This window comes from Budorcas taxicolor, chromosome 11, assembly GCF_023091745.1.
Source record: "Budorcas taxicolor isolate Tak-1 chromosome 11, Takin1.1, whole genome shotgun sequence".
Lineage (NCBI taxonomy): Eukaryota > Metazoa > Chordata > Mammalia > Artiodactyla > Bovidae > Budorcas > Budorcas taxicolor.
The window spans coordinates 56,621,863-56,648,654 of record NC_068920.1 but is presented as its reverse complement, the minus strand read 5'-3'; the positions used below and the strand labels follow the sequence as shown (position 1 = coordinate 56,648,654).

Here is a 26,792-nt window from a genome sequence, read left to right as displayed (position 1 = left end):
TAATAAACAATGAACCAAAAGCATAGATGAATCATTTGACACTATAATATGAAAATTGTACAGCCCCATACCATATTTTTAAACAGATACTTACAACTCTATTTAATACAGATTTTTTCTTTATAAATAAAAGAATGGGTTCAAATATATGGTATTCTTAGAAGCTGAGACATTATTGAAGGCAAAATAAATATCAAATTGTTAGCTAGTTCAATAACAAGTAACATTCACAGACTTTTTAAAAACCATTCATGTCCTTTGTACTTTTACAATGGCACATGTAGAAATTACAAGATGAGACGGAAGAATCATAACTATATTTGGCCCCAGAAACAAAGAGAAAGGTTACGATCAAGCACTAAGAGCTACAACTGTAGTTCATCACCAGAAACAGAAAGAGAAACGCCTGGTTTGACAGCAGCAAGAGCAGTGCGTGGGGCTCTCCTCACAGGACATTCAGAACCACATACAACTGCCCCACACAAACATGACATCTTGTTACATGTATTTTACCACACAGGAAAAAAGAAAAACGTTGGGAAGAAGTATGGATGAGAGACCTGTTACTGAAAGCTCATACAATATGTAAGTGATGAGTACACGAAATATAAGACACGGGTGGGTGTATACCTGCACATGTAACTTACTGCCTCAGGCCAAACCCATGGTATGCAACTGATTGTTGCTGTTCAGTCACTCAGTGTCAGACTGTTTGCAACCCCATGGACTGCAGCACGGCAGGTTTCCATGTCCCTCATTATCTCCCAGAGTTTGCTCAAACTCATGTCCATTGAGTTGGTGATGCCATCCAACCATCTCATTCTGTCACCCTCTTCAGCTCCTGCCCTCAATCTTTCCCAACATCAGGTTCTTAGCAGTGAGTTGGCTCTTCACACTAGATGGCCACAGTGTTGGAGCTTCAACTTCAGCAACAGTCCTTCCAATGAATATTCAGGGTTCATTTCCTTTAAGATTGACTGGTTTGATCTCCTTGTTGGCCAAGGGACTCTCAAGAGTCTTCTCCAGCACCACACTTCAAAAACATCAATTCTTCGGCACTCAGCTTTCTTTATGGTCTAACTCTCACATCCATACATGACCAATGGAAAAACCATACCTTTGACTATATAGACCTGTGTCAGCAAAGTAATATCTCTTCTTTTTAATATGCTGTCTAGTTCGGTCATAGCTTTTCTTCCAAGGAGCAAGTGGCTTTTAATTTCATGGCTGCAATCACCGTCTGCAGTGATTTTGGAGCCCAAGAAAATAAAGCCTGTCACTGTTTCCATTTTTTCCCCATCTATTTGCCATGAAGTGATGGGACCAGATGCCATGATCTTACTTATTTGAATGTTGAGTTTTAAGTCAGCTTTTTCACTCTCTTCTCTCACCTTCATCAAGAGGCTCTTTAGTTCTTCCTTACTTTCTGCCATTAGGGTGGTATCATCTGCATATCTGAGGTTGTTGGTATTTCATCCAGCCCAGCATTTCACATGACACAGTCTACTTATAAGTTAAATAAGCAGAGTGACAATATAGAACACTGACGTACTCCTTTCCCAATTGTGGACCAGACTGTTGTTCCATGTTCAGTTCTATCTGTTGCTTCTTGAACTGCATTCAGGTTTCTCAGCAGGCAGCTAAGGCGGTCTGGTATTCCCATCTCTTTAAAAATTTTCCACAGTTTGCTGTGATCCATACACTCAAAGGCTTTACTGTAGTCAGTGAAGCAGATGTTTGCCTTGCTTTTTCTATGATCCAATGGATGTTGGCAATTTGATTTCTGGTTCCTCTGCCTTTTCATGTACATCTTGTACATCCAGCTTGTACATCTGGAAGTTCTCGGTTCACATACTGTTGAAGCCTAGCTTGAAAGATTTTGAGCATTACCTTGCTAGCATGTGTAATAAGCACAATTGTGTGGTAGTTTGGCATTGCCCTTCTTTGGGGTGGAAATGAAAACTGAACTTTTCCAGTCCTGTGGCCACTGTTGAGTTTTCCAAATTTGCTGGCATATTCAGTACAGCCCTTTAACAGCATCATCTTTTAGGAATTGAAAGAACTGACCTGGAATTCCATCACCTTTGTTTGTAGCAATGGCTCCTAAGGTCCACTTGACTTCACACTCCAAGATATCTCGCTCTAGGTGAGTGATCTAGATATCATGGTATGGGGGTCATTTAAGACCTTTCTGCACAGTTCTTCTGTGTATTCTTGCCATCTTTTCTTAATGTCTTCTGTTTCTATTAGGTCCTTACAGTTTCTGTCCTTTATTGTACCTATCTTTCCATGAAATGTTCCCTTGGTATCTCCAATTTTCTTGAAGAGATCGCTAGTCTTTCCCATTCTATTGTTTTCTTCTATTTGCACTGTTCACTTAGGAAGGCTTTCTTATCTCTCCTTGCTATTATATGGAACTCTGTATTCAGCTGGGTGTATCTTTCCCTTTCTTCTTTGCCTTTTGCTTCTCTTCTCAGCTATTTTTAAGTCCTCCTCAGACAACCATTTTGCCTTCTTGCATTTTTTTCCTTGGGGATGGTTTTGATCACCGACTCTTGTACAACATTATGAACCTCTCTCCATAGTTCTTCAGGCACTCTGTCTATCAGATCTAATCCCTTGAATCTTTTTGTCACTTCCACTGTATCATAGTAAGGGATTTGATTCAGGTCATACCTGAGTGGTCTAGTGGTTCTCCCTACTTTCTTCAATTTAAGCCTGAATTTTGCAGTAAGGAGCTCATGATTTGAGCCACAATCAGCTCCTGGTCTTCCTTTTGCTGACTGTGTATACAGCCTCTCCATCTTCAGCTGCAACAAATATAATCAATCTGATTTCAGTACTGACCATCTGGTGGTATCCATGAGTAGAGTTGTCTCTTTTGTTGTTGGAAGAGGGTGTCTGCTATGACCAGTGTGCTTTCTTGGCAAAACTCTGTTAGCCTTTGCCTACTTCATTTTGTATTCCAAGGCCAAACTTGCCTGTTACTCCAGTTGTCTCTTGACTTTCTACGTTTGCATTCCAATCCCCTATGATGAAAAGGACATCTTTTTCGGTATGAGTTCTAGAAGGTCTTGATGGTCTTCACAGCACTGCTCGACTTCTTCAACATTAGTGGTTGAGACATAGGCTTGGATTACTGTGATACTGAATGGTTTGTCTTAGAAAATCACTTCAGCATTCTTGCCTTGAGAACCCCATGAACAGTATGACAAGACAAAAAGATATGATACTGGAAGATGGGCCCCTTGGGTATCCAATAGGCTACTGAGGAAGAATAGAGAAATAGTTTCAGAAAGAATGAAGAGGCTGGGCAAAAGCAGAAACAACAGCCTGTGGTGGATGTGTCTGGTGATGAAAGCAAAGTCCGATGCTGTAAAGAACAATATTGCACAGGAACCTGGAATGTCAGGTCCATGAATCAAAGTAAATTGGACATGGTCATGCAGGAGATGGCAAGAGTACATTGACATTTTAGGAATCAGTGATGAATGGATGAATTTAATTCAGATGACCATTATTTCTACTACTGTGAGCAAGAATCCAGTAGAGGAAATGGAGTAGCCCTCACAGTCAATAGAAGAATTCAAAATGTAGTACTTGGGAGCAATCTCAAGAACGACAGAATGATCTCTGTTTGATTTCAAGGCAAACCATTCAACACCACAGTAATCCAAGTCTGTGCAACTGATAAATATTGCCAAAGGATAAATTCCTTGGTCAACATGTTTTAAAAAATGAGAGTTAGAAATACACAAAACACTGAATCCATCAAGGAAAGCCATAATTTCTATGACTTTAAGTATATAATTTTTTGCAAGCATCCTTGTAGAGATGACTTCCTTCCTAATATTTTAAACAAAGCTCAAAAGGAGTCCAAAGGATTAATGATAATGTACTTATTACAAAACTGTTAGAAAAGCCTATAAATGCAAATTGCTACTCCCTTTCTTTGGGATTATAGCTACTCTGCCAAAATCCAAAACTGTATTAGTTCATTTCTTTCTTAAAGACTGCATGTTATTTCATCTTCTCTCTAGTACTGCAGCCTGTAATAGTAAATGTGAAAACTGAAATTTTTGATGGAACAGGTATGGAAGATAACATCCCTGTTACCAACTGTGTTATTCTTCTATTTCCAAGTTTGTGAGAAAGAAATCTATTTCTGTCTTTTTCCATTTTCAGGTCTGTGTTTTCTAGATTATCACTCTGAATATCACACCTCAATTTAGCTGCTCACTGACACTGTTTCCCAAACTGCTTTGCAACTCAACAAATACAGCCTTACATATGGACAAAATCATAGGTGCTCAAAGGACAGCCATAATTTTTTCTATACTAGCGCTTAAGTGCCTTCAATATTAATACTACTAAAGTCTATGATAGGTTAGTAATTTAAAATTTAGGCCTGAAAACACTGAAACTCACCTAATATGTTCTAAGACGTATCCTAAAAGTACAAAGTTATTAAAAATAAGATGGATTTTATACAAACAGCAAGTCTCATAAAACATTTACTCCTACTCTTAGTGCCTTTTTTTAAAATTCAGGTGAAACCAAACCTATACATTTAATGAGTCTCAATTCCATCTTTCCTTAATTATTCCTAGTATCAACAAGTCTGGGACAATTTTCATTTGCTGCTTTTATTTCTGTTTTAAATTCACACATTACTCTCCTCGTACATTTCAGACAACATTCTCCACACCATTCCAATTTTAGTACATATGCCGTCTACTTGAGATTACAGAGTTCTCTCTATGTTAGTTGGATTAAGACATAAAGCCTTAATAAGATTCTTATTTCTGAGGCACAAGATTCTCAATGCATGTAAATAAGAAGATGGATTCTGCACTCCCTGCCAAAGTCCTCAGATATATGTGTGCAATTAAATAGGCAAGCAGTGAAACTTCAGAATGAGTATGCCTGAACAGAGAGGCGGGGAAGACAAACTAACCAAAGGTGTGGGCAAGGAAGAAACAAAGAGCAAACCTACAAACAAAGACAACAGACACCAGTCTTATTCCTCATCCCCAGTGCATCCCATCCCAAAAAAGACAAGCCAGGGGACTGTTCACATTCAAGAAAGGGTCCTGCAAAACTCAGCTCAGAGCTGACCTCCCCCTTGAAGCCCTCTCTGCAGCCCCCTCACAGCCCATCACCTCTTTTCTGTGCTACAGGACACACTGCCCTGCTCCTGACCACAGCACAGGAGGACTGTTTACGTCTCTGCCCACTGCTGCCTCCTCACCATCTGAGCACCCTGAAAGCTTAATCAAACCTGTGCCCCTGTGCATTTGACTGGCATACAGTGAATCCTTGCAGAGTTACTATGTTGAATTGGAATAAAAATCTCTTTCTAAACACAATATAATTATGACAAAAATGATAATCAGTCATAAAATAAAGCCAAATGTATATAACCAAATGCTTCTTTTTAATATTTATTCTTTCTCTGGCCACTATTCTTTTTAATATCACTATTAAGTGTCATAGATAAAAAAGCTGATCTGGACTGAATACAGGATATAGTCAATCCTATTTCTATGAGACAAAGTTGTTTTAATTAATATAATATTTTACTTTGGTTTAAATTCTTCTGTGTCATGTAAGTATATCTCTCTCATCCTCATTCTTTCTCATTAATGAAGAATCAGAAAATGTAAAAAAGCCTGAAACTCAAAGATACACACATAATCATTACTTTTCAATGTCCAGTCACTGTTAAAAATTACATTTCAATATTTAATCAATCCTGGAAAAAAATGTATTCACATTCCTAGCAACCTCAGTACAAAATTTCTAACCTAGAAAACTAACAGGTATGTATCTTTCTTTGTAGAGACTGAATAAATTTTTGGTCTGCAAGAGTAGAGCTGTCAAAGAATTGAATTTATAAGGACCAACCCCCCGCCACCAAAAATTTCTGTATTCAGCTGTTTCCTAGCAACTGAACCTTCAGATATGTCCTCGTCAAAAGAGAGTAACAGGGACAAAAAAAAAATCAGTGTTTCAGTGCACTCAGGTGTCAGTGAAAGCAATGCAGCTCAGTGGAGAAAGATACTACAGACAGTGTGTAAAAATACTACTTTCTACCAATCTGGGCTATAGTGTTAAAAGGGGTAATTATAACCGATAAATATGATAAAAGATCTAAGGAACAGGAGTATTTATAAACAAGTTCAGGGGAAAGGGTGTTCAGGGGATACAAAGTGACCACAGAAATAGTAACCCAAGAACTCCTCTGGAGAGTGAGTTCAGTGTGAGAAGAGAAGCTGCTGTTCTCAAGGAAGTGAGAGTTCAACCCTGGCTGATGCTGCATCCTTAACTTTCTAGACAAAATATTCCCTCACATTTTACATACTCCAGAGAAAAACTATCACAAGAGTAACAACTGTAATTCCTGCAGCCAACTGCAGTGGTTCTTGGGAAGCAGGCCACTGTGGCCACAGACATTCCCAACTAACAGAGACTGCAGAAATATTCCTGCACACACAGCCCTTCCCACATTGTGAGGTGCTCTACTCTTTCCTGTTATAAACAGAACACTGAAGGGCCACCTCGTTTAACTCACTGTTCTCAGTAAATCTGGGGAAAACATAAACATGCAGCTCTCACAGGGTTGACCAGATCCTGAGCACCTGCTCTTCCTAAGGTACTGTGCTTGGCATCAGAGAGGATAAAGTCGAATAGGGCTCAGTCCCTACCCTGGAGAAGCCTACATGTCAGACATGTCATGGAACACTCACTGAGGGTGAATCAGAGAGCAACTGAGGTGCCCAGGGAGAGGTAACAATCTATAGGGGAAAAGGCAGGGACTTTCAGGAGTGATGGGACACCCACCACCAAGAACCCAAGTCCTTCACCCAGCCACTGCATGAATTTTGGTAAACCACTCAGCCTCTACAGCGCTAACCTTTCATGGGCAAAGTGAAGAGGCCTGTACGTTTTATTGAGAGATTCTCATAAAAGACAGCTAAAGAACCACCATTCACAACTGGACATGTCCACTCAAGTCTGGATTCTAATTGTCAGGAATAAGAACAACATAACACACAGATGATTCCCACATACCTCTGAAACCCTGTCCTGCTCTATAAACTCTATATCTATGTGCTGCTGATATGTGCTAGCAACCAGAAAGCAAAGAAAACTTGAAATAAATGAATCATTAAAATCTTTGCCACCAATAATTTCCATAGACACAAAATGCAAGAAATAAAAGGGAAGGTCAAAATCTCTTAAAACTCTATTCTATACATGAACAAGCCCATTCAAATGAACACCTGAAAAATTTATAACATTTTGGAATTTTTAAAGCACTTTCATATGTATATATGACTTTTTCAATGAATCTAACCTATCCTATCAAAAACCTAGAACACTTCACTAAAACAACTTCAACTCAATCCTATTTTGGATGGTGCTAAAACCCTGATTCTCTAAAATGTAATACATATGGAGAAAGATATGCACATATCACTCACAAGGACTTGTTCGTTTGTGGGATCCAGTGTGCCTGCATGACCCCACACTCCTCCCTGAAATACTCAGTTTAGTTAATAGGTCTTCTTCAATCTTTATGCTTTACTCCTTAGAAACGGCATCAACTGACTTGGCTATAAATTTCACAGTCACATAGGTGACTCCCAAATCTGTGTCCAAATCTCTAAGCACTCTTATAAGTTCCAACTCAAATTTGCCAGACTGTCCTATCAATTCAGGTAACACGCCTAAATACCAAAATCACTTTCTCTCCCAAATAACTCTGTCTCACATTCCTATCACTAAAACACATCTCCAGTGATAACACCAGAAATGTATAAAAGTGTTTCCAAAATGAATATACACAAGATGATCTACTCAAGTGGGGGAAGAAATAACTAAACATCTATTCGTATTTTTTCCTGCTGCTGCTGCTAAGTCACTTCAGTTGTGTCCGACTCTGTGTGACCCCATAGACAGCAGCCCACCAGGCTCCCCTGTCCCTGGGATTCTCCAGGCAAGAACACTGGAGTGGGTTGCCATTTCCTTCTCCAGTGCATGAAAGTGAAAAGTGAAAGTGAAGTCACTCAGCCGTGTCTGACTCTTCCCGACCGCATGGACTGCAGCCCACCAGGCTCCTCCGTACATGGGACTTTCCAGGCAAGAGTACTGCAGTGGGGTGCCATCGCCTTCTCCAAGTTATGTTGAGAGAAAAGTCTAATTAAGACCAAGCCCTTACCTTCAAAATGCTTACACTGTAGTTGAGAAGAAAAACACTAACCTAGAATAATTTCAATGGGCGCAGAGTGCAGTGGGGACACAAAGGAGACAATTCAACTTAATTCCAGGACTCAAGGGAGGCTTCCAGCAGGAAATAGTACCACAACTGAGTCTCCCAGGATCAGCGGGGTAAGAAAAGAGTTCTTACCAAGTAAGAAGATAATGTCCATATTTTACCAGTCTTCAAGCACATTCAAAAGGCAGATTCATTATAACCCACGTGGTCAAAGCTGCTGTTAAACACCTTGAGATGTCAGCTGGGATAAAACTCTCCCATCCATTTTGACTTCCCCCAGCACTGTCAGGGAACGTTTAACAGGATGATTCCTGTATGCTGTTTTCTGTCTCTCAAAAATCCTCTGTTCCTTATCAGTTCCTGATAACGGAAACCAGTGGAGCAGCACACTGCTCCCAGGACTGAGGTTGGGAAGAAAACGCATGCGTGGATTTCCTTCAGTAAACATTCTCCTTATGACAAAACTGCTTAATCAGGACCCTCTTTCTTGAGATATGGATTGTCTTCTGACCTTATGACCATTGCTAATTCCCTGTTTCCTTGATAATGGTTGCTGTATGTTTGGTTTTCTGATCTTTATCATTGTCAAAAGAAATTCCTTGTATAACAGCCTATATATACTAACAGAAAGATCATTAAAGCACCTCTGCTCCACCAGAGACTTGGGTCCCCATGTCTTTCTCTCTCTTTCTCTCTCTCTCTCTCCCTCCCCTCCACTCCCTCCCTCTGGCTAATTCTCTGGAGCGTGAAAACCCACCAAGCTCACTCTCCTGCCCAGACTTTCAAGACCTCCTCGGGAGGACGTCCTGTGCCTTCGTGAGCAGGGCAAGCCCTGTTCTAAGGTTTTATTGGTTCTCTGCATAAACCAGGGAATACTAGCTTCTTTCTCTCTTTCACTTTCTTATCATCGACTCCAGACCACCAGGTTCCGGTCCATTAAAGGACCTCAACACAGCATCATTTATTTCATCCTCTTCCACTACTTACAATAACTTTTTCTAAATCTTTAGGGCAATTTTTCCCATCCTCAAGAACATTTTCAATTTTTTGCAATTACATACTCCATGGTCAAAACCTTCCTCACCGGAAAGGGCAGTAACCGCGATAGGTTTAATTTCCCCTTCAGCACAGTCCTAACAGCAGCAACTTCGCCACCTGCCAGCACCTTCAGCCCCCAGGCTGTCAGGACAGCTTCCTGGACAACCCCCCACCCACTCCCCTGCACAGCGAGACAAAGGGCAGACGCTGGATAGCATCGCAACCAGACTCAGCCTTGACCTACCAGGAGAAAGCCAAGCACTGCCTGCAGGAACTAGTCACTGTTTCACTCAGATCAACCCAGACTGAGGCCAGAACTCTCCACAACCCACTGGTGATCAGGACACATTCATTAAAATACACCTGAATTCACTAAAGTAAAACGCAGACAGACCTTATACCCTACAGTTCCACTCCTAAGCATATAACCAACAGAAATGTGTCTGTCAAAGATGCTGTAGGACGTTCAGAGTAGCAGTATTAGTAATAACCACAAGAATGAAAACAAAACCCAAATGCCTTTCAACAGCTGGCTGGGATAAATTGTGATAAAAACAATCAGAACTGGGATGAATCAAAATCATATGTCACCTGCCAGGATTCAGTGAAAAGAACACAGCATCACTTCTATGATATTCCTACTCAAGATTTATAACTATACTCTAAACATGCAGAAACAACAAATCTGAATCGAGAAAGATTCTACAAATACCTAGCCTGTAATGCTCAAAAATAGCAAAGTCACATAAGTAAAGGAGAAATTAAGAACCCCTTCCAGACCAAAGGAAACTAATGTGGCCTTAGCGAACAGTGCTTGCGATTTACATTAGATCTTTTTGAAATAAAGGACATGACTGGGACAAGTAGTGAAAACTGAACGAGGTCTGAGACGACAGCCATGTATTGGCACTAAGCTTTTGTTTTGACAGCTAAACTTGTGATTATATGGCAAGACATCCTTATTTGTAGAAATTACATACTAAAGTACTGGGAATAATGAGATCTTACACTGAGAACTTACTCTCAAATGTTTAGGGGAAAAGTTACTGTTTCTTTACCTGTACCTTTTCTGTAAGTTTCTCATTGTTTCAAAATTCCAAAAATTTATTAACCTTTTTAAAAAGTATGTTGGAAGAAGAATGAATAAGCAGGAAGGACAGCAGGAGAAATGAATTCAAAGTTCACGTGCTATATTTCTTACCAAGAAAATACAAAGCTTAAGTGAAATTTGCTGGAAAAATTACTAACTTAAGAACTCATTGTTTTATCTTTAATCTCAGTACATTTAGATCTCCATATTCTACCCAGAAAGAAAAAATTTATAAAATTTGCAAATAATTGCCACATACCCTTCTGTGTACTTTAGATTATTGGGAAGATACACTGAACAGCAAATATACATGGTCTTTTAGCCCATTTTTATCAGCAAGGAAAATGTTTTTCAAAAGCTCCCCTCAACAACTTCTCATATTTTCAGTCAGAACTGCACTGTCTCACATGCACAATTTGGAAACGAGAAGGAAATAGCCATGATCAGTTCAAGGTGGCACCACAAGCTTCCTGAAATTCATGGTGGTATTTCTGGCTGTCATAGGGCTAGAAGGCCAGTATTGGCATTTAGTGGATGACAGCTAGAGATGCCCAATGCCCTAGAAATTATACACCTGCCTCACACAAAGAAGTGCTGCCCAGAATGTTGCGAGAGAGAGAAAGAACAAAACCAATCATAATAAAAGAAGAGGGGCAGCCAGTCAATAGGCAGACATCAGTGTCTCCAGAGAGACGTTCAGCTGTGAAAGGCACAGCCCTTATCTGTGAGTACATGATGATGCAGGCTAAGTCACAGTAGAAATTGCTAGTAAACCATCAAGAAACTACTTAAGGAGCTTCCTTGGTGACTCCTAGTGGTAAAGAATCTGCCTGCCAATGCAGGAGGCACAGGTTCAATCCCGGACCCTGGAAGAACCCACATGGCCCGGAGCAACTAAGCCAGTCCACCACAACTGCTGAGCTGATGCCTGAGTGGTCAGGAGCCGCAACCACTGAGCCCACACGCCAACAGCTGAAGCCTGCACACCCCAGAACCTGTGCTCCACAACAAGACACCGTGCAATGAGAAGCCCAGGCCCGACGACAAGAGAAAAGTCCACACAGCAATGAAGACCCAGCACAGCCAAAAACAAATGAATAAAATTATTTTATAAAACAGAAACTGTTTGAGAACACTAACTTTACTGACGACAAAACACACACACACAGATACACATAGGAGGAAGGAGAGGAAGAGCACCCAATACGCTATGTGATTTCATAAATGGCCTCATTTAATACAAAGTTAGTATTTTAGTGTTTCCAAATGCTGATATAGCTAAACTGTGTATGTGCAGGTAACCCCAGGGTCAGGAAACAAAATTATTTATACCAGAAAACAATGTAAGTTTTAACTCAAACGGAAAGGTTGGCATTTGCTTATATTATAATCAGTAAAGCTTAAAAAAAGCGACACAACATAACTTTGAAGCTACGTACTAAACAGTCAGTTCAGTTCAGTCGCTCACTCGTATCTGACTCTTTGAGACCCCATGGACTGCAACACACCAGGCTGCCCTGTCCATCACCACCTCCCAGAGCTTGTTCAAACTCAAATCCATAGAGTCGGTGATGCCATCCAACCACCTCATCCCCTGTCATCCCCTTCTCCTCCAGCCTTCAATCTTTCCCAGCATCAGAGTCTTTTCCAATGAGTCAGTTCTCCACATCAGGTGACCAAAGTATTGGAGTTTCAACTTCAACATCAGTCCTTCCGATGAACATTCAGGACTGATTTCCTTGAGGATGGACTGGTTGAATTTCCTTGCAGTCCAAGGGACTCTCAAGAGTCTTCCCCAACACAACAGTTCAAAAGCATCAATTCCCCGGTGCTCAGGTTTCTTTATAGTCCAAGTCTCACATCCATATATCACCACTGGAAAAACCATAGCTTTGACTAGATGGACCTTTGTCAGTAAAGTAATGTCTCTGCTTTTTAATATGTTGGTCTAGGTTGGTCACAGTTTTTCTTCCAAGAAGCAAGCATCTTTTAATTTCATGGCTGCAGTTATCATCACCTGCAGTGATTTTGGAGCCCAAGAAAATAAAGCCCGTCGCAGTTTCCATTGTTTCCCCATTTATTCGCCATGAGGTGATGGGACCAGATGTCATGATCTTTGTTTTTTGAATGTTGAGTTATAAGGCAGCTTTTTCACTCTCTTCTTTCACTTTCATCAAGAGGCTCTTTAGTTCTTCTTCGATTTCTTCCATAAGGGTGGTGTCATCTGCATATCTGAGCTTATTGTTATTTCTCCTGGCAATCTTCACTCCAGCTTGTGATTCATCCAGCCCAGCATTTCTCATGATGTACTCTGCATATAAGTTAAATAAGCAGGGTCGCAATATACAGGCTTGACGTATTCCTTTCCCAATTTGGAACCAGCTGGTTGTTCCAAGTCCAGTTCTGTTGCTTCTTGACCTGCATATCGATTTCTCAGGAGACAGGGAAGGTAGGCTGGTATTCCCATCTCTTGAAGAATGTTTCACAATTGGTTGTGACCCACACAGTCAAAGGCTTTGGCATAGTCAATGAGGCAGAAGTATGTTTTTCTGGAACTCTCTTGCTTTTTCAATGATCCAATGAATGTTGGCAATTTGATCTCTGGTTCCTCTGCTTTTTCTAAATTCAGCTTCAACATCTGGAATTTGACAGTTCATGTACTGTTGAAGCCTGGCTTGGAGAATTTTGAGCATTACTTTGCTAGTGTGTGAGACAACAGTGACCGCATTTAACTTTGAAGTTATATACTAGACATTAAGCACTCAAAAAATACCCCAAAAAAGTACAAAAGAAAACCAGACTCAAATTAACAGACAATACCACTGAAAAATGTGTATATTTTTAAGATATGATCGCTTAAGTGTCTGTTTTTAACAAGTCTCTTAAAAAGCACTGATTATGATACTTATTTAACAATTTCACCCAGCAGTGTTAACCTAGCACTGCTTTTAGTACTTAAATATAAAGACTTTCTTCTACATTGCCCTCTACTGACACAAAATTCCAATTTAGAACAGAAATCTATGGGTTTTATTTACCAGAGGCACCACTAACTGTTAACAGACATACACGACATCCATCTCCAAGGGAAAAAAGGCACAACCTTGAAGAAACAGAGATTGCTCACAAAATTAGTCATCTCACCATCAACATTATCAGAAGAAAGAAAAAATGACAAAATTAACCATGAGTTGGACTGTGAAGAAAGCTGAGTGCCACAGAATTGATGCTTTTGAACTATGGTGTTGGAGAAGACTCTTGAGAGTCCCTTTGGCTGCAATGAGATCAAACCAGTCTATCCTAAAGGAAATCAGTCCTGAATATTCATTGGAAGGACTGATGCTGAAGCTGAAACTCCAGTACTTTGGTCACCTCATGCAAAGAGTTGACTCACTGGAAAAGACCCTGATGCTGGAAGGGACTGCGGGCAGGAGAAGGGGACGACAGAGGATGAGATGGCTGGATGGCATCACTGACTCGATGGATGTGAGTTTGAGTGAACTCCGGGAGTTGGTGATGGACAGGGAGGCCTGGCGTGCTGCGACTCATGAGGTCGCAAAGTCAGACACGACTGAGCGACTGAACTGAACTGAGAAACAAATAAAAATCTACTCAAAGATTTAAATATAAGACATGACAACAAGAAACTCTTAGAATGCAACATAGGCAAAACATTCATTGACATAAACTGTACCACTGTTTTCAGTTTTTAGGTTAGTCTCCCAATGTCATAGAAATAAAACTAAAAATAAACTAATGGGACCTAATCACCCTTATAAGCTTTAGCATAGTAAAGGAAACCATAAACAAAACAGAAACGCAACCAATGGACTGGCTGGGAGAAAATATCTGCAAATGATGCAATGAAGAAGGACTTAATTTCCAAAATATAAACAGCTCCTACCACTCAATAACAATAACAATAAAAAAAAAAAAAACCCCAATCAAAAAATGGGCAGACTATCCAAACAGACATTTCTCCAAAGAATACATACAGATAGCCAAGAGGCATATGAAAAGATGTTCAACATCACTAATTACTAGAGAAATGTGAATCAAAACTAGAGTGAGGTTATCACCTCAAATCAGCCATCATTTAAAAAGTCTAAAAAAAACAACAAATGCTGAAGAGGGTGTGGAGAAAAGGGAATCATTCGTGGGACTGTAAGTTGGTACAGCCACTATGAAAAACAGCACGGAGTTTCCTCAGAAAATTTAAAATAGCATTGCCTTATGATCCAGCAAACCCCCTCCTAGGTATATACCCATAAAAAGATCTATCTTAATTCAAAAAGATCTATGCACCCCTATATTCATAGCATCACTTATTTATAGTAGCTTAGAGACAGAAACAACCTCAATGTTTACTGACAGATGAATGGATAAAGAAAATGTGCTATGCATATACAATGAAATACCACTCAGTCATTAAAAACATATATATGAAATAATGCCAATGCAACAACATGGATGGCTGCTACAGATGAGAATGAAAACGACAAATATCATGTGACATTATTTATATGTGGAATCTAAAACATAACACAAATGAACTTATCTAGGTCAAAGCCAAAGAATGTTCAAGTGAAAGTGAAAGTAAAGTCGCTCAGTCGTGTCCAACTCTTCGAGACCCCATGGACTATATCCCACCAGGCTCCTCTGTCCATGGAATTTTCCAGGCAAGAGTACTGGAGTGGGTTGCCATTTCCTTCTCCAGGGGATCTTCCCGACACAGGGATTGAACCCGGGTCTCCCGTACTGCAGGCAGACACTTTACCCTCTGAGCCAACAGGGAAGCCCACAATTGCACCCATTTCACATGCTAGCAAAGTAATGCTCAAAATCCTTCAAGCTAGGCTTCAACAATATGTGAACCAAGCACTTCCAGACGTTCAAGCTGGATTTAGAAAACGCAGAGGAACAAGAGATCAAATTGCCAACCTCTGTTAAATCATAGGAAAAGCAAGAGAATTCCAGAAAAACATCTACTTCTGCCTCACTGACTATGCTAAAGCCTTTGAGTGTATGGATCACAACAAACTGAAAAATTCTTAAAGAGATAGGACTACCAGACGACCTTACCTGCCTCCTGGAAAATCTGTATTCAGAAGCAACAGTTAGAACCAGACATGGAAAAATGGACTGTTTCAAAACTGGGAAAGGAGTACACCAAGATTGTATATTGTCACTCTGCATATTTAACTTTTATGCCAAGTATATTATGTGAAATGCTGGGCTGGATGAATCACAAGCTGGAATCAAGATTGCCAGGAGAAATATCAATAATCTCAGACATGCAGATGACACCACCCTTATGGCAGAAAGTAAAGAGGATAAATAGAACATCTTGAAGAAAGAGAAAAAGGAGAGTGAAAAGGCTGCCTTAAAACTCAACATTCAAAAAACAAAGATCATGGCATCCAGTCCCACAATTTCATGGTAAATAGATGGAGAAACAATGGAAACAGTCACAAACATTTTCTTGGGCTCCAAAATCACTGCAGACCGTGACTGCAGCCATGAAATTAAAAGACGCTTGCTCCTTCGAAGAAAAGCTGTGACTAACTTAGACAACATATTAAAAAGCAGACATCAGTTTGCCAACAAAAGTCCATATAGTCATAGCTATGATTTTTCCAGTAGGGATGTATGCATGTGAGAGTTGGACCATAAAGAAGGCTGAGCATCAAAGAACTGATGCTGCTGAACTGTGATGCTAAAGAAGACTCTTGAGAGTCCCTTGGACTGCAAGGAGATCAAACCAGTCAATCCTAAAGGAAATCAACTCTGAGTATTCATTGGAAGGACTGATGCTGAAGCTCCAAAATTTTTGTCACCTGATGCGAAGAGCTGACTCACTGGAAAAGACCCTGATGCTGGGAAAGACTGAGGGCAGGAGGAGAAGGGGATGACAGAGGATGAGATGGTTGAATGGCATCACCAACTCAATGGAAATTAATTTGAGCAAAGTTCAGGAGATAGTAAAGGACAGGGAAGCCTGGAATGCTGCAGTCCACAGGTTGCAAAGCGTTGGACAATACTGAGCAACTGAACAACAACAAACGAAACAGAAAGAGACTCACAGATATAGAGAACAGACTTGTGATCGCCAAGGAGGAGGGATGGATAGGGAGTTTGGGATTATCAGACACACACTATTATATATAGAATAGATAAATATCTAGGTCTTACTGTATAGCACAGGGAACTATAGTCAATATCCTGTGATCAACTACAATGGAAAGGAACAAAACAAAGAATATATATATGCATAACTGAGTCACTTTGCTGAAGAGCAAAATTAACAGAACACTGTAAATCAACTATACTTCAATAAAATAAATTCTTAAAAAAATTAAAACTTAGGAGTTCTATAAATAACACAAGCAATCTCAATATCATTATAATAATTATATTATTTCTTAAGAAGTACAGAACAAATCAATCGAGAGTATGTAATTGCAAACATGAACATATGGAAATGAAGTGAATATGGAAACTAAATACTTACAGCCAAAGCCTTAGACAGCTTGGTTCTAAACTCATTCAGGATGATCGCAACAATATCCTTGTGTGGTACATAAGCAAAGCCATTTTCCAAATAGACTTTCCTTCCTCGGAATAAATCCAAAGCTTCAGCAAAAGGGATCTGAATTCAGAGTGGAACATGGAAAATAAGTCATTACAAAATTCTCCTAAAACTTCATCACTAAGGAATCTAAACAAAATGCCTCCTTTGAAAAAGTCATCAGTGCCAGCAGATCAAAAACAAACAACAAAAAAGCAAGATCAATTTGTACTCCCTGTGAGTAAACAACAGCATTAGGAAGGAGTGGCAGGCCAAAAAAGGTTTTGCTTCAGAGTAGATCTTTCAAAAATGAATAAGCCAAGTTAGAATGGATTATTTCTATTCTTATCAATATTATAGTCACTAGAATTTCAAACTCTAAGCTCAAGCCCTCTAAGTACATCACACTGCCCTCATACAACATATTTTCTGCATCAAGTAGAATCCAATGTATATACAGTATGCTCAGTGCTAAAAACTGCTAGTAAGTAAAGTGGTTCCAAATTTCTTCATCTATGTTTCCACCCACTCTTTCTCCACAGGAATATATTAGAAAAGTTAATCTCAATACCAAGAAAAGGAAATAATAATAAATGTCCAGCTTTGCCTTTAAAATAATTATTTGCCAATAAACATTTTTTTTTAACTGAATACTATTCTACTTCAGTTCAGTTCAGTTCGGTCGCTCAGTCGTGTCCAACTCTTTGTGACCCCGTGAATCGCAGCACACCAGGACTCCCTGTTCATCACCAACTCCCAGAGCCCACCCAAACTAATGTCCATTGAATCGGTGATGCCATCCAACCATCTCATCTTCTGTCATCCCCTTCTCCTTCTGCCCTTAATCTTTTCCAGCATCAGGGTCTTTTCAAATGAATCAGCTCTTCGCCTCAGGTGGCCAAAGTACTGGAGTTTCAGCTTCAGCATCAGACCTTCCAACAAACACCCAGGACTGATCTCCTCTAGGATGGACTGGTTGGACCTCCTTGCAGTCCAAGGAGACTCTCAAGAGTCTTCTCCAACACCACAGTTCAAAAGCATCAATTCTTCGGCACTCAGCTTTCTTCACAGTCCAACTCTCACATCCATACATGACCCCTGGAAAAACCATAGCCTTGACAGACCTTTGTTGGCAAAGTAATGTCTCTGCTTTCTAATATCCTGTCTAGGCTGGGCATAGCTTTTCTTCCAAGGAGCAAGCATCTTTTAATTTCACGGCTGCAATCACCATCTACAGTGATTTTGGAGCCCAAAAAATAAAGTCTCTCACTGCTTCCCCATCTATTTGCCATGAAGTGATGGGACCAGATGCCATGATCTTAGTTTTCTGAATGTTGAGCTTTAAGCCAACTTTTTCACTCTCCTCTTTCACCTTCATCAAGAGGCTCTCTAGTTCCTCTTCACTTTCTGCCATAAGGGTGGTGTCATCTCCATATCTGAGGTTATTGATATTTCTTCTGGCAATCTTGATTCCAGCTTGTGCTTCTTCCAGCCCAGTGTTTCTCATGATGTACTCTGCATAGAAGTTAAATAAGCAGGGTGACAATATTCAGCCTTGACGTACTCCTTTTCCTATGTGGAACCAGTCTGTTGTTCCATGTCCAGTTCTAACTGTTGCTTCCTGATCTACATACAGGTTTCTCAAGAGGTAGGTCAGGTGGTCTGGTATTCCCATCTCTTGAAGAATTTTCCACAATTTATTGTGATCCACACAGTCAAAGGCTTTGGCACAGTCAATAAAGCAGAGATAGATGTTTTTCTGGAATTCTCTTGCTTTTTCGATGATCCAGCAGATATTGGCAACTTAATCTCTGGTTCCTCTACCTTTTCTAAAACCAGCTTGAAGATCTTTTTTGTACAATTCTTCTGTGTATTCTTGCCACCTCTCCTTAATATCTTCTGCTTCTGTCATGTCCATATCATTTCTGTCCTTTATTGAGCTAATCTTTCCATGAAATGTTCCCTTGGTATCTTTTAATTTTCTTGAAGAGATCTCTAGTCTTTCCCATTCTATTGTTTTCCTAATCTACTTACATTTTTTAAAGTCTTATAAACTACCATAAAATTTTAAGAGATGAGCAGATTATGATAACAGTATTAATAAGTTGAAAAAAGTCATCCTTACTCTTCAATAGTTTTTCTACTTCTTAAAAATGAGGTAAAAAATTAGGTTAAAACAAAAAAAAGAAAAGACTCCCCATATAACCTACTGGCTCAAGTCTTATGGAAGAGTTAAATGTATATGGCCATAATTCTTCAGTGTATTCAATGACACCACACAATAATCAGATCATGTGTTTTTGCAGAAAGTTTCTGATTAGTTTACACATTTCTACATTTACCATACAGTTCCTGCCCTGAAACCATTCACCGCTTGGTTGAAGCAACAAGGCGGACCCACGTGGCAGTCCCGCAGCCACAAAAAGCAGCAGTGACGCAGCTTCGTGTGGGGTGACACAGGACACAAGGAGGCAGGAAGAGGGTTTATTTCCATAATCCTGGGAAGGACTGGAGCAGGAAGTCTGAACAGGTGGCTCCAGCAGAGGCTCTTTTCTCGTGAGACTGAGCCTTCAGTACATGTCATGACGCTTGCCAGGTCCAGAACACCGCTGAGCGGTAGAAACCCTGGGGGCTCTTTAGCATTGCTGCCCCGTGAGAAACCCATCCCCTGCCACCACCCTGCATGTGAGAGGCAAGACTGCACACAGGGAGGAGAGCTTGGCCGCAAGCAGTTCATCACCCAGGCAGGGCCCAGTGTTGCTGCGGTGCAGCCTTGAGCACAGCAGCGGGTAAAAACAACCTCCAAGCAGGAGGGGCGAGGCTGCACCCCAGAGGCTTCACAAATGCACCAGTTAAGCAGCACGGACCCTCGGAAGTGCTCTAAAAGTGCACCTACCTTATAGACTGACTCCAGACCCGACAGAGCCCCACCCAAGCTGGGCGATGAAGCCACAATATCCTGCTCTCGGAGAGCCTTTTCTTCATCACTTATCTAGAAGGAAACATATGTCATTTAAAAATTAAAACTCTGCATTCAGTTTCAATAAAGTACTTCCTGTTCTAGCGAAGATTCTATACTTTTTTAAAACTCTCGAAACCCTGATATCTCAAATCATTCCTAATACAATTACTAGGTGATTTTATAATCATTAATGAAGCCAAAATATGGACGAAAACTCAAATTCAATATACTTTCAAATTCCTACTCTGCCAATTTCTGAGGACACATACCAAAAGAACAGTAGCAGAGAAACAAAGTATTATAGTATGAAACAAAAGAAATTATAATAAAAATTAAGGTAATACAGACAAAAAAATGAACATTACCTCAATGTGGAGTTATGTTAATTTATTAAAATACCTATTTGAACTAAGGGTGGAATTTTCTAGCCACATAAAACAATTTCAAATTTAAATAAAACACTAGTTTTTGTAAGAACAACTACAGTCTACTATCGCTGACTAATTATGGCTTTGAAAAAAAATACTGATGGATACGACAAGATAAAAATTGTAAACTTCTATACAGAAAAAGAAAAGATCTACAAATGAAGATGAATTATAAGTGATAAACTGTGGGAAATATTTTTATCATGTGACATCTGAGTTACTCTCAATAAACCCCAAGGTAGTAGGGCATAAATACTAATAACCCAAAAGTAAAACAAAGCCAAGATTCATGTAACTGAAAATAATGAAAGTAAATTAAAATAATAATGTGACATTATTTTCTACCTATTAAAATGGAAAACATTAAAATCCACAGGGTTGGGACAATCCTTGCATACAGTACTTTGACAATACACATAAATAAGCTTTAAAATACGCTGATGCTAACAATTTCACTTCTAGAATTAATCTTTATAAGAGAACAAATACACAAATTGGGAAATTTTCTTTCATCACAATGCTATTTATAATAATTTTTAAAAGCCTAAATGCCCAGAACAGGTGTTTGGTTAAAGTACAGTACAATGTGATATTTAAGCAAAGCAAATCATCCTATTCAGATCAGCTTCTCACAGAAATCAAAGAAAATACACTGAGAGAAAATGTTAAAGCATCTTCTTTAAGGCAAAGAAGATTAGTACATAGAGTTGGGCCCTCTTAAGGTGGGCTATCATTAATAAGAGATGCTCCTGCTCTAACACTGCAGGTCATTAGAGAAATCCCAAGCATTGAACTTGTTTTAAGGTCATCCCTGATTCAAAGGCCCCAGACAACTGACAGAAGCTCAAATCCGCTGTGAGCAAAGGACATCAGCAGCATGCCTCAAAGGATTTCTGCAAACACATTTACAAATACTGTACCAAGCACACTGTATTTTACAACAAAGCAAACAGCAAAACATCACTTCATGAGCAAAAACAAAAAGATTCATAAAGTACATAGATAATAACTGTGTGAGGATTATAAAAGACAAGGATAATGATATCTGCATGAATGAGAAAGTGTAAAAAGTGACTTGACAAAGTGGCAGAGATAAAGAGAGTATCAGACGGGTGGCCTAGCGCTAAAGACACGGCACCTTCCCTGCCACGGCCTCGCGTCCAACCCCTAGTCAGGGAACTGAGACCTGCAAACCTCACAGCGAGGCCAAAAAAAAATGAGAGAAAGAGAGGCTTTTATTTTGGCTAATTCTGGTGAAGCAACTTCAAAGCGATTCTACCACAACGGGTAGACTGTCTCTTCTCTCTTAAACCCAGGAGGAGAGAGGAGGGGGCACCGGAAGCTAATCAGTCTCGGTAAGGATCTTCAGCGCAGCATCCAGGGATCTCAGATTCTGGATGGAAATAAACAGTATCCTGACCAGCTGCACCCACAGACTAATGAAAGGAGCAAATAAAAACCTTTCCAAACAAAGATACAATTCTCCTAAAGCTCAGTACACTCCTCCAAATACAATCTCTAGCACACAGAGAAAACAAACACACAAGGAAACAAGGCTCCATGAATGGAAACCAGATTGGTAAAACCAAAAGAAAACTGTAAGAACTGGAAAACAAAAAACAAAATTGGCTTTATTTACAGATTATATGAGCAGAATCCTTAGAAAATTCAGAAGAATCCACAAATAAATTATTAGACCTATCTACCTAATTAAGCAAGGTTTCTAGATACAATGTCATATACAGAAAAACTAATTATATTTCTATCTGCCAAGAGCTAAGTTTAATAATGGATTTTTTAAAAAAACTATCATTTATAACATCTGTTAGATCGCTGAAAAAGCAAGAGAGATTCAGAAAAAAATCTACTTCTGCTTTATTGATTACACCAAAGCCCTTAACTGTATGGATCACAACAAACTGGAAAATTCTTCAGGAGATGGAAATACCAGATCACCTGACCTACCTCCTGAGAAATCTGTATGCAGGTCAAGAAGCAACAGGTAAAACTAGATATGGAACAACAGACTGGTTCCAAATCGGGAAAGGAGTATGAAAAGGCTGTATATTGTCACCCTGCTTATTTAACTTACATGGAGAGTACATCATGTGAAATGCTGGGCTGAATGAAGCACAAGCTGGAATCAAGATTACCGGGAGAAACAGCAATAACCTCAGATAAGCATACGACCCTTATGGCTGAAAGAGAAAAACTAAAGAGTCTCTTGATGAAAGTGAAAGAGGAGAGCGAAAATGTTGGCTTAAAACTCACAATCAAAAAACTAAGATCATGGCATCTGGTCCCATCACTTCATGGCAAATAGATGGGGAAACAAATGGAAACAGTGGCAGACTTTATTTTGGGGGCTCCAAAATCACTGCAGATGGTGACTGCAGCCATGAAATTAAAAGACGCTTGTTCCTTGGAACAAAAGCTATGATCAACCCACACAGCATTTTAAAAAGCAGAGACATTACGTTGGCAACAAAGGTCCATGTAGTCAAAGCTATGGTTTTTCCAGTAGTCATGTATGGATGTGACAGCTGGAACTATAAAGAAAGCAGAGCACCAAAAAATTGATGCTTTTGAACTGTGGTGTTGCAGGAGACTCTTGAGAGTCCCTTAGACTGCAAGGAGATCCAACCAGTCCATCCTAAAGGAAATCAGTCCTGAATATTCACTGGAAGGACTGATGCTGAAGCTGAAACTCCAATACTTTGGCCACCTGATGCGAAGAACTGACTCATCAGAAAAGACCCTGATGCTGGGAAAGACTGAAGTCGGGAGGAGAAGGGGATGACAGAAGATGAGATGGTTGGATGGCATCACCAACTCAAGGGACACAAGTTTGAGTACTCTCCGGGAGTTGGTGATGGACAGGAAGGCCTGGCATGCTGTCGTCCATGGCATCGCAAAGAGTCGGACACGACTGAGCAACTAACTGAACTGAACCATTCATAACAAGATTAAAACTAGTAACAAAATAAATTTAACAAAGAATATGTAAGGCCCCAGAAAAAAAACTATAAAACCTAACTGAAGAAAACCGGAGAAAACCTAAATAACAGAGAGACATATAAACATGCACCAGAATAAACAATACTATACCAATTCTCCTCAAATTAACCTGCAGATTCAATATGCTCTCAAGCAAAGTCACAATAGCTCATGTGTCTGTGTTGCTTCTAGAATATACAGGGACAGACAGTGCCAAGGAAAGTCAAAACAGAAAAATAACCGATAAAGTAAGAAACTGACAGGGGAGACATGGCAAAAGGGAACAAGAAATTTGTACATCTTCATGATAATCTTTCTTTATTAAGTGATTTCCAGTTTAAATACAAAAATACTTCAAATATGTGCAAAGAATACTTACTAATTTTAAATTATATAAAAAGTTAATATACATGCCTGTTCTTCCCATCATTAACGGGGATAATCATAAGCGACTCTATGGATTTTTTTTTTTTGCCCAAATGGTTTTCACAGGATCTGGCAATACTAAAGTTGACACCAAATGTGTTCATCAATCATGTCTCTTTTACAATCACTTATTACAGCAGCAAAGAATTAGGGAACTCTGAACATACAGATGTTTGTCATAATAATATCTGGGATTTTAACTGAACAAATTCCACAGCAATATAAGCACCACTAATACTTCACCACCACTAATCCGAAACTGGGAAAAGAGTATGTCAAGACTACATATTGTCATCCTCTTATTTAACTTATACAGAGTATGCCATGCAAAATGCCAGGCTGAAATCAAAATTGCCAGGAAAAACATCAATAACCTCAGATATGCAGATAACATGACCCTAATGGCAGAAAGTGAAGAGGAACTAAAGAGAGTCTTGATGCAGGTGAAAGAGGAGAGTGAAAAAGCTGGCTTAAAACTCAACATTCAAAAAACCAAGATCATGGCATCCAGTCCCATCTGGTCCCATCACTTCATGGCAAATAGATGGGGAAACAATGGAAACTGTGACAGATTTTATTTTCTTGGGTCCAAAATCACTGTGGGTGGTGACTGCAGCCATGATATTAAGACACTTGCTCCTTGGAAGAAAAGCTACGACAAACCTAGTTAGTTAGTGTTAGTCGCTCAGTTGTGTCCAACTCTTTGCAACCCCTATGGATAGCAGTCCACAAGACTCCTCTCTCTGTCCATGAAATTCTACGGGCAAGAATACTGGAATGGGTTGCGATTCCCTTCTCCAGGACATCTTCCTAATCCAGGGATCGAACCTGGGTCTCCTACACTGCAGGCGGATTCTCTAGTGTCTGAGCCACCAGAGAAGCCCAAAAGGCATGTTGCCTCCCCGTTGGGGAATCAAACCCCAGTCTCCTGAGTGACAGGCAAGGATACTCACCACTGTACTAACAAAAGCAGAGACATCACTTTGCTGACAAAGGTCCGTACAGTAAAGCTATGGTTTTTACAGTAGTTATGTACAGATGTGAGAGTTGAACCATAAAGAAGGTTGAGCACCAAAGAGCTGCTGTTTTTGAACTATGGTGCTGGAAAAGACTCGAGAGTCCCTTGGACTGCAAGGAGATCAACCCAGTCAATCCTAAAGGAAATCAACCCTGAGTATTCACTGGAAGGACTGATGCTGAGGCTCCAAAACTTTGGTCACCTGAAGCGAAGAGCTGACTCATTGGAAAAGACCCTGCTGCTGGGAAAGATTGAAGGCAGGAGGAGAAGGAAGAGGATTAGATGGCTGGATGGCATCACCGACTCAATGGACATGAGTTTGAGCAAACTCTGGGAGGTAGTGAAGGACAGAGGAGCTTTGCATGCTATAGTCTGCGGGGTTACAAAGAGTTGGACATGACTTAGCAGTTGAACAACAAAGATGTTTTGCTTTAACTCTGGCATATAACTTGAATTGAGACTGGAGTCTCAGGAGTCTAACACTTTTCTGTACACTAATAACTATCAGAGAAAGAAATTAGGCAAATCCCATTTTGCATCAAAATAAAGATAATATCTGGAAATAAATTTAACCCATGAGGCTAAAGACCTGTACTCTGAAAACAGTAAGACAGTGATGAAAGAAAATGAAGACAATATAAGCAATTGGAAATACATTAGATGATCATGGAATGAAAGAATAAATATTATTAAAATGTTCATAATACTCCCAAAAATCTATAGTCAATGCAATCCCTATCAAAATACCAAATACCAAAAAATACCAAAATGCCAAGAATAGCATTTTTCACAGAACTAGAGCAGTCCTAAACAGTCCTAACTAGAATAAGCCCTAACATTTGTGTGGAGTCACAAAAGACCCCAAATAGCCAAAGCAATCTTGAGAAAGGAAAAAAAAATTGGAATGAATATCATGCTCCTGATTTCCAACTGTACTACAAAGCTACAGTAATCAAAATAATATGGTACTGCCACAAAAACAAACAGATCAGCAGAACAGAATTCAGAGTCCAGAAATAAGCCCACACTTTTCTGATCAATTAATTTACTACAAAGGAGCCAAGAATTTACAACAGGGGAAAGACAGTCTCTTCAATAAATGGTGTTGGGAAAACTGGACAACTACATACAAAAGAATGAAATGGCCATTTTCTAACACCACATAAAAAAAATAAACTGAAAATGGGTTAAAGACTTTAATGTAAGACCAGAAAGCATAAAACCCCTTACATTCCTATACACTGACAATGAAAGAAACAGAAAGAGAAATTAAGGAAACAACCCCATTCACCATTGCAAGAAAAAGAATAAAATACTTAGGAATAAATTTACCTAAATAAACAAAAGAGCTATATATGCTGCTGCTATGTCGCTTCAGTCGTGTCCAACTCTGTGCAACCCCACAGACGGCAGCCCACCAGGCTCCCACCATCCCTGGGATTCTCCAGGCAAGAACACTGGAGTGGGTTGCCATTTCCTTCTCCAGTGCATGAAAGTGAAAAGTGAAAGTGAAGTTGCTCAGTCGTGTCCAACTCTTAGCGACCCTATGGACTGCAGCCCACCAGGCTCCTCTGTCCATGGGATTTTCCAGGCAAGAGTACTGGAGTGGGGTGCCACTGCCTTCTCCAAGACCTATATATAGAAAACAATAAAATACTGGTGAAAGAAATCAAAGATTACACAATAGATGGAGAAATAAACTATTGTCATGGATTGGAAGACTCAATATAGTGAAAATGAGTATACTACCCAAAGCAATCGATACATTCAATGCAATCCCTGTCAAGATACCAAAGGTATTTTTCACAGAACTAGAACAAATAATTTCACAATTTGTATGGAAATACAAAAAACCTCCACTAGCCAAAACAATCTTGAGAAAGAAGAATGGAACTGGAGGAATTAACCTTCCAGACTTCAGACTGTACTACAAAGCTACAGTCACCAAGACAGTATGATACTAGCACAAAAACAAAATATAGAT

General features: G+C 39.7%; 1 protein-coding gene across 1 annotated transcript in view; it reads right to left on the bottom strand.

Moving 5' to 3' along the window:
• The window catches only part of PRIM2 (DNA primase subunit 2), a 302,144-nt gene that overhangs the window by 221,039 nt on the left and 54,313 nt on the right, over positions 1–26,792 (bottom strand). Inside the window, exons 6-7 of the mRNA XM_052648836.1 lie at positions 19,874–19,969; positions 16,921–17,058 (exon numbers count right to left, since the gene is read on the bottom strand). Coding sequence (XP_052504796.1) covers positions 16,921–17,058; positions 19,874–19,969 — 234 coding nt within the window. The remainder of the gene's footprint in view (positions 1–16,920; positions 17,059–19,873; positions 19,970–26,792) is intronic.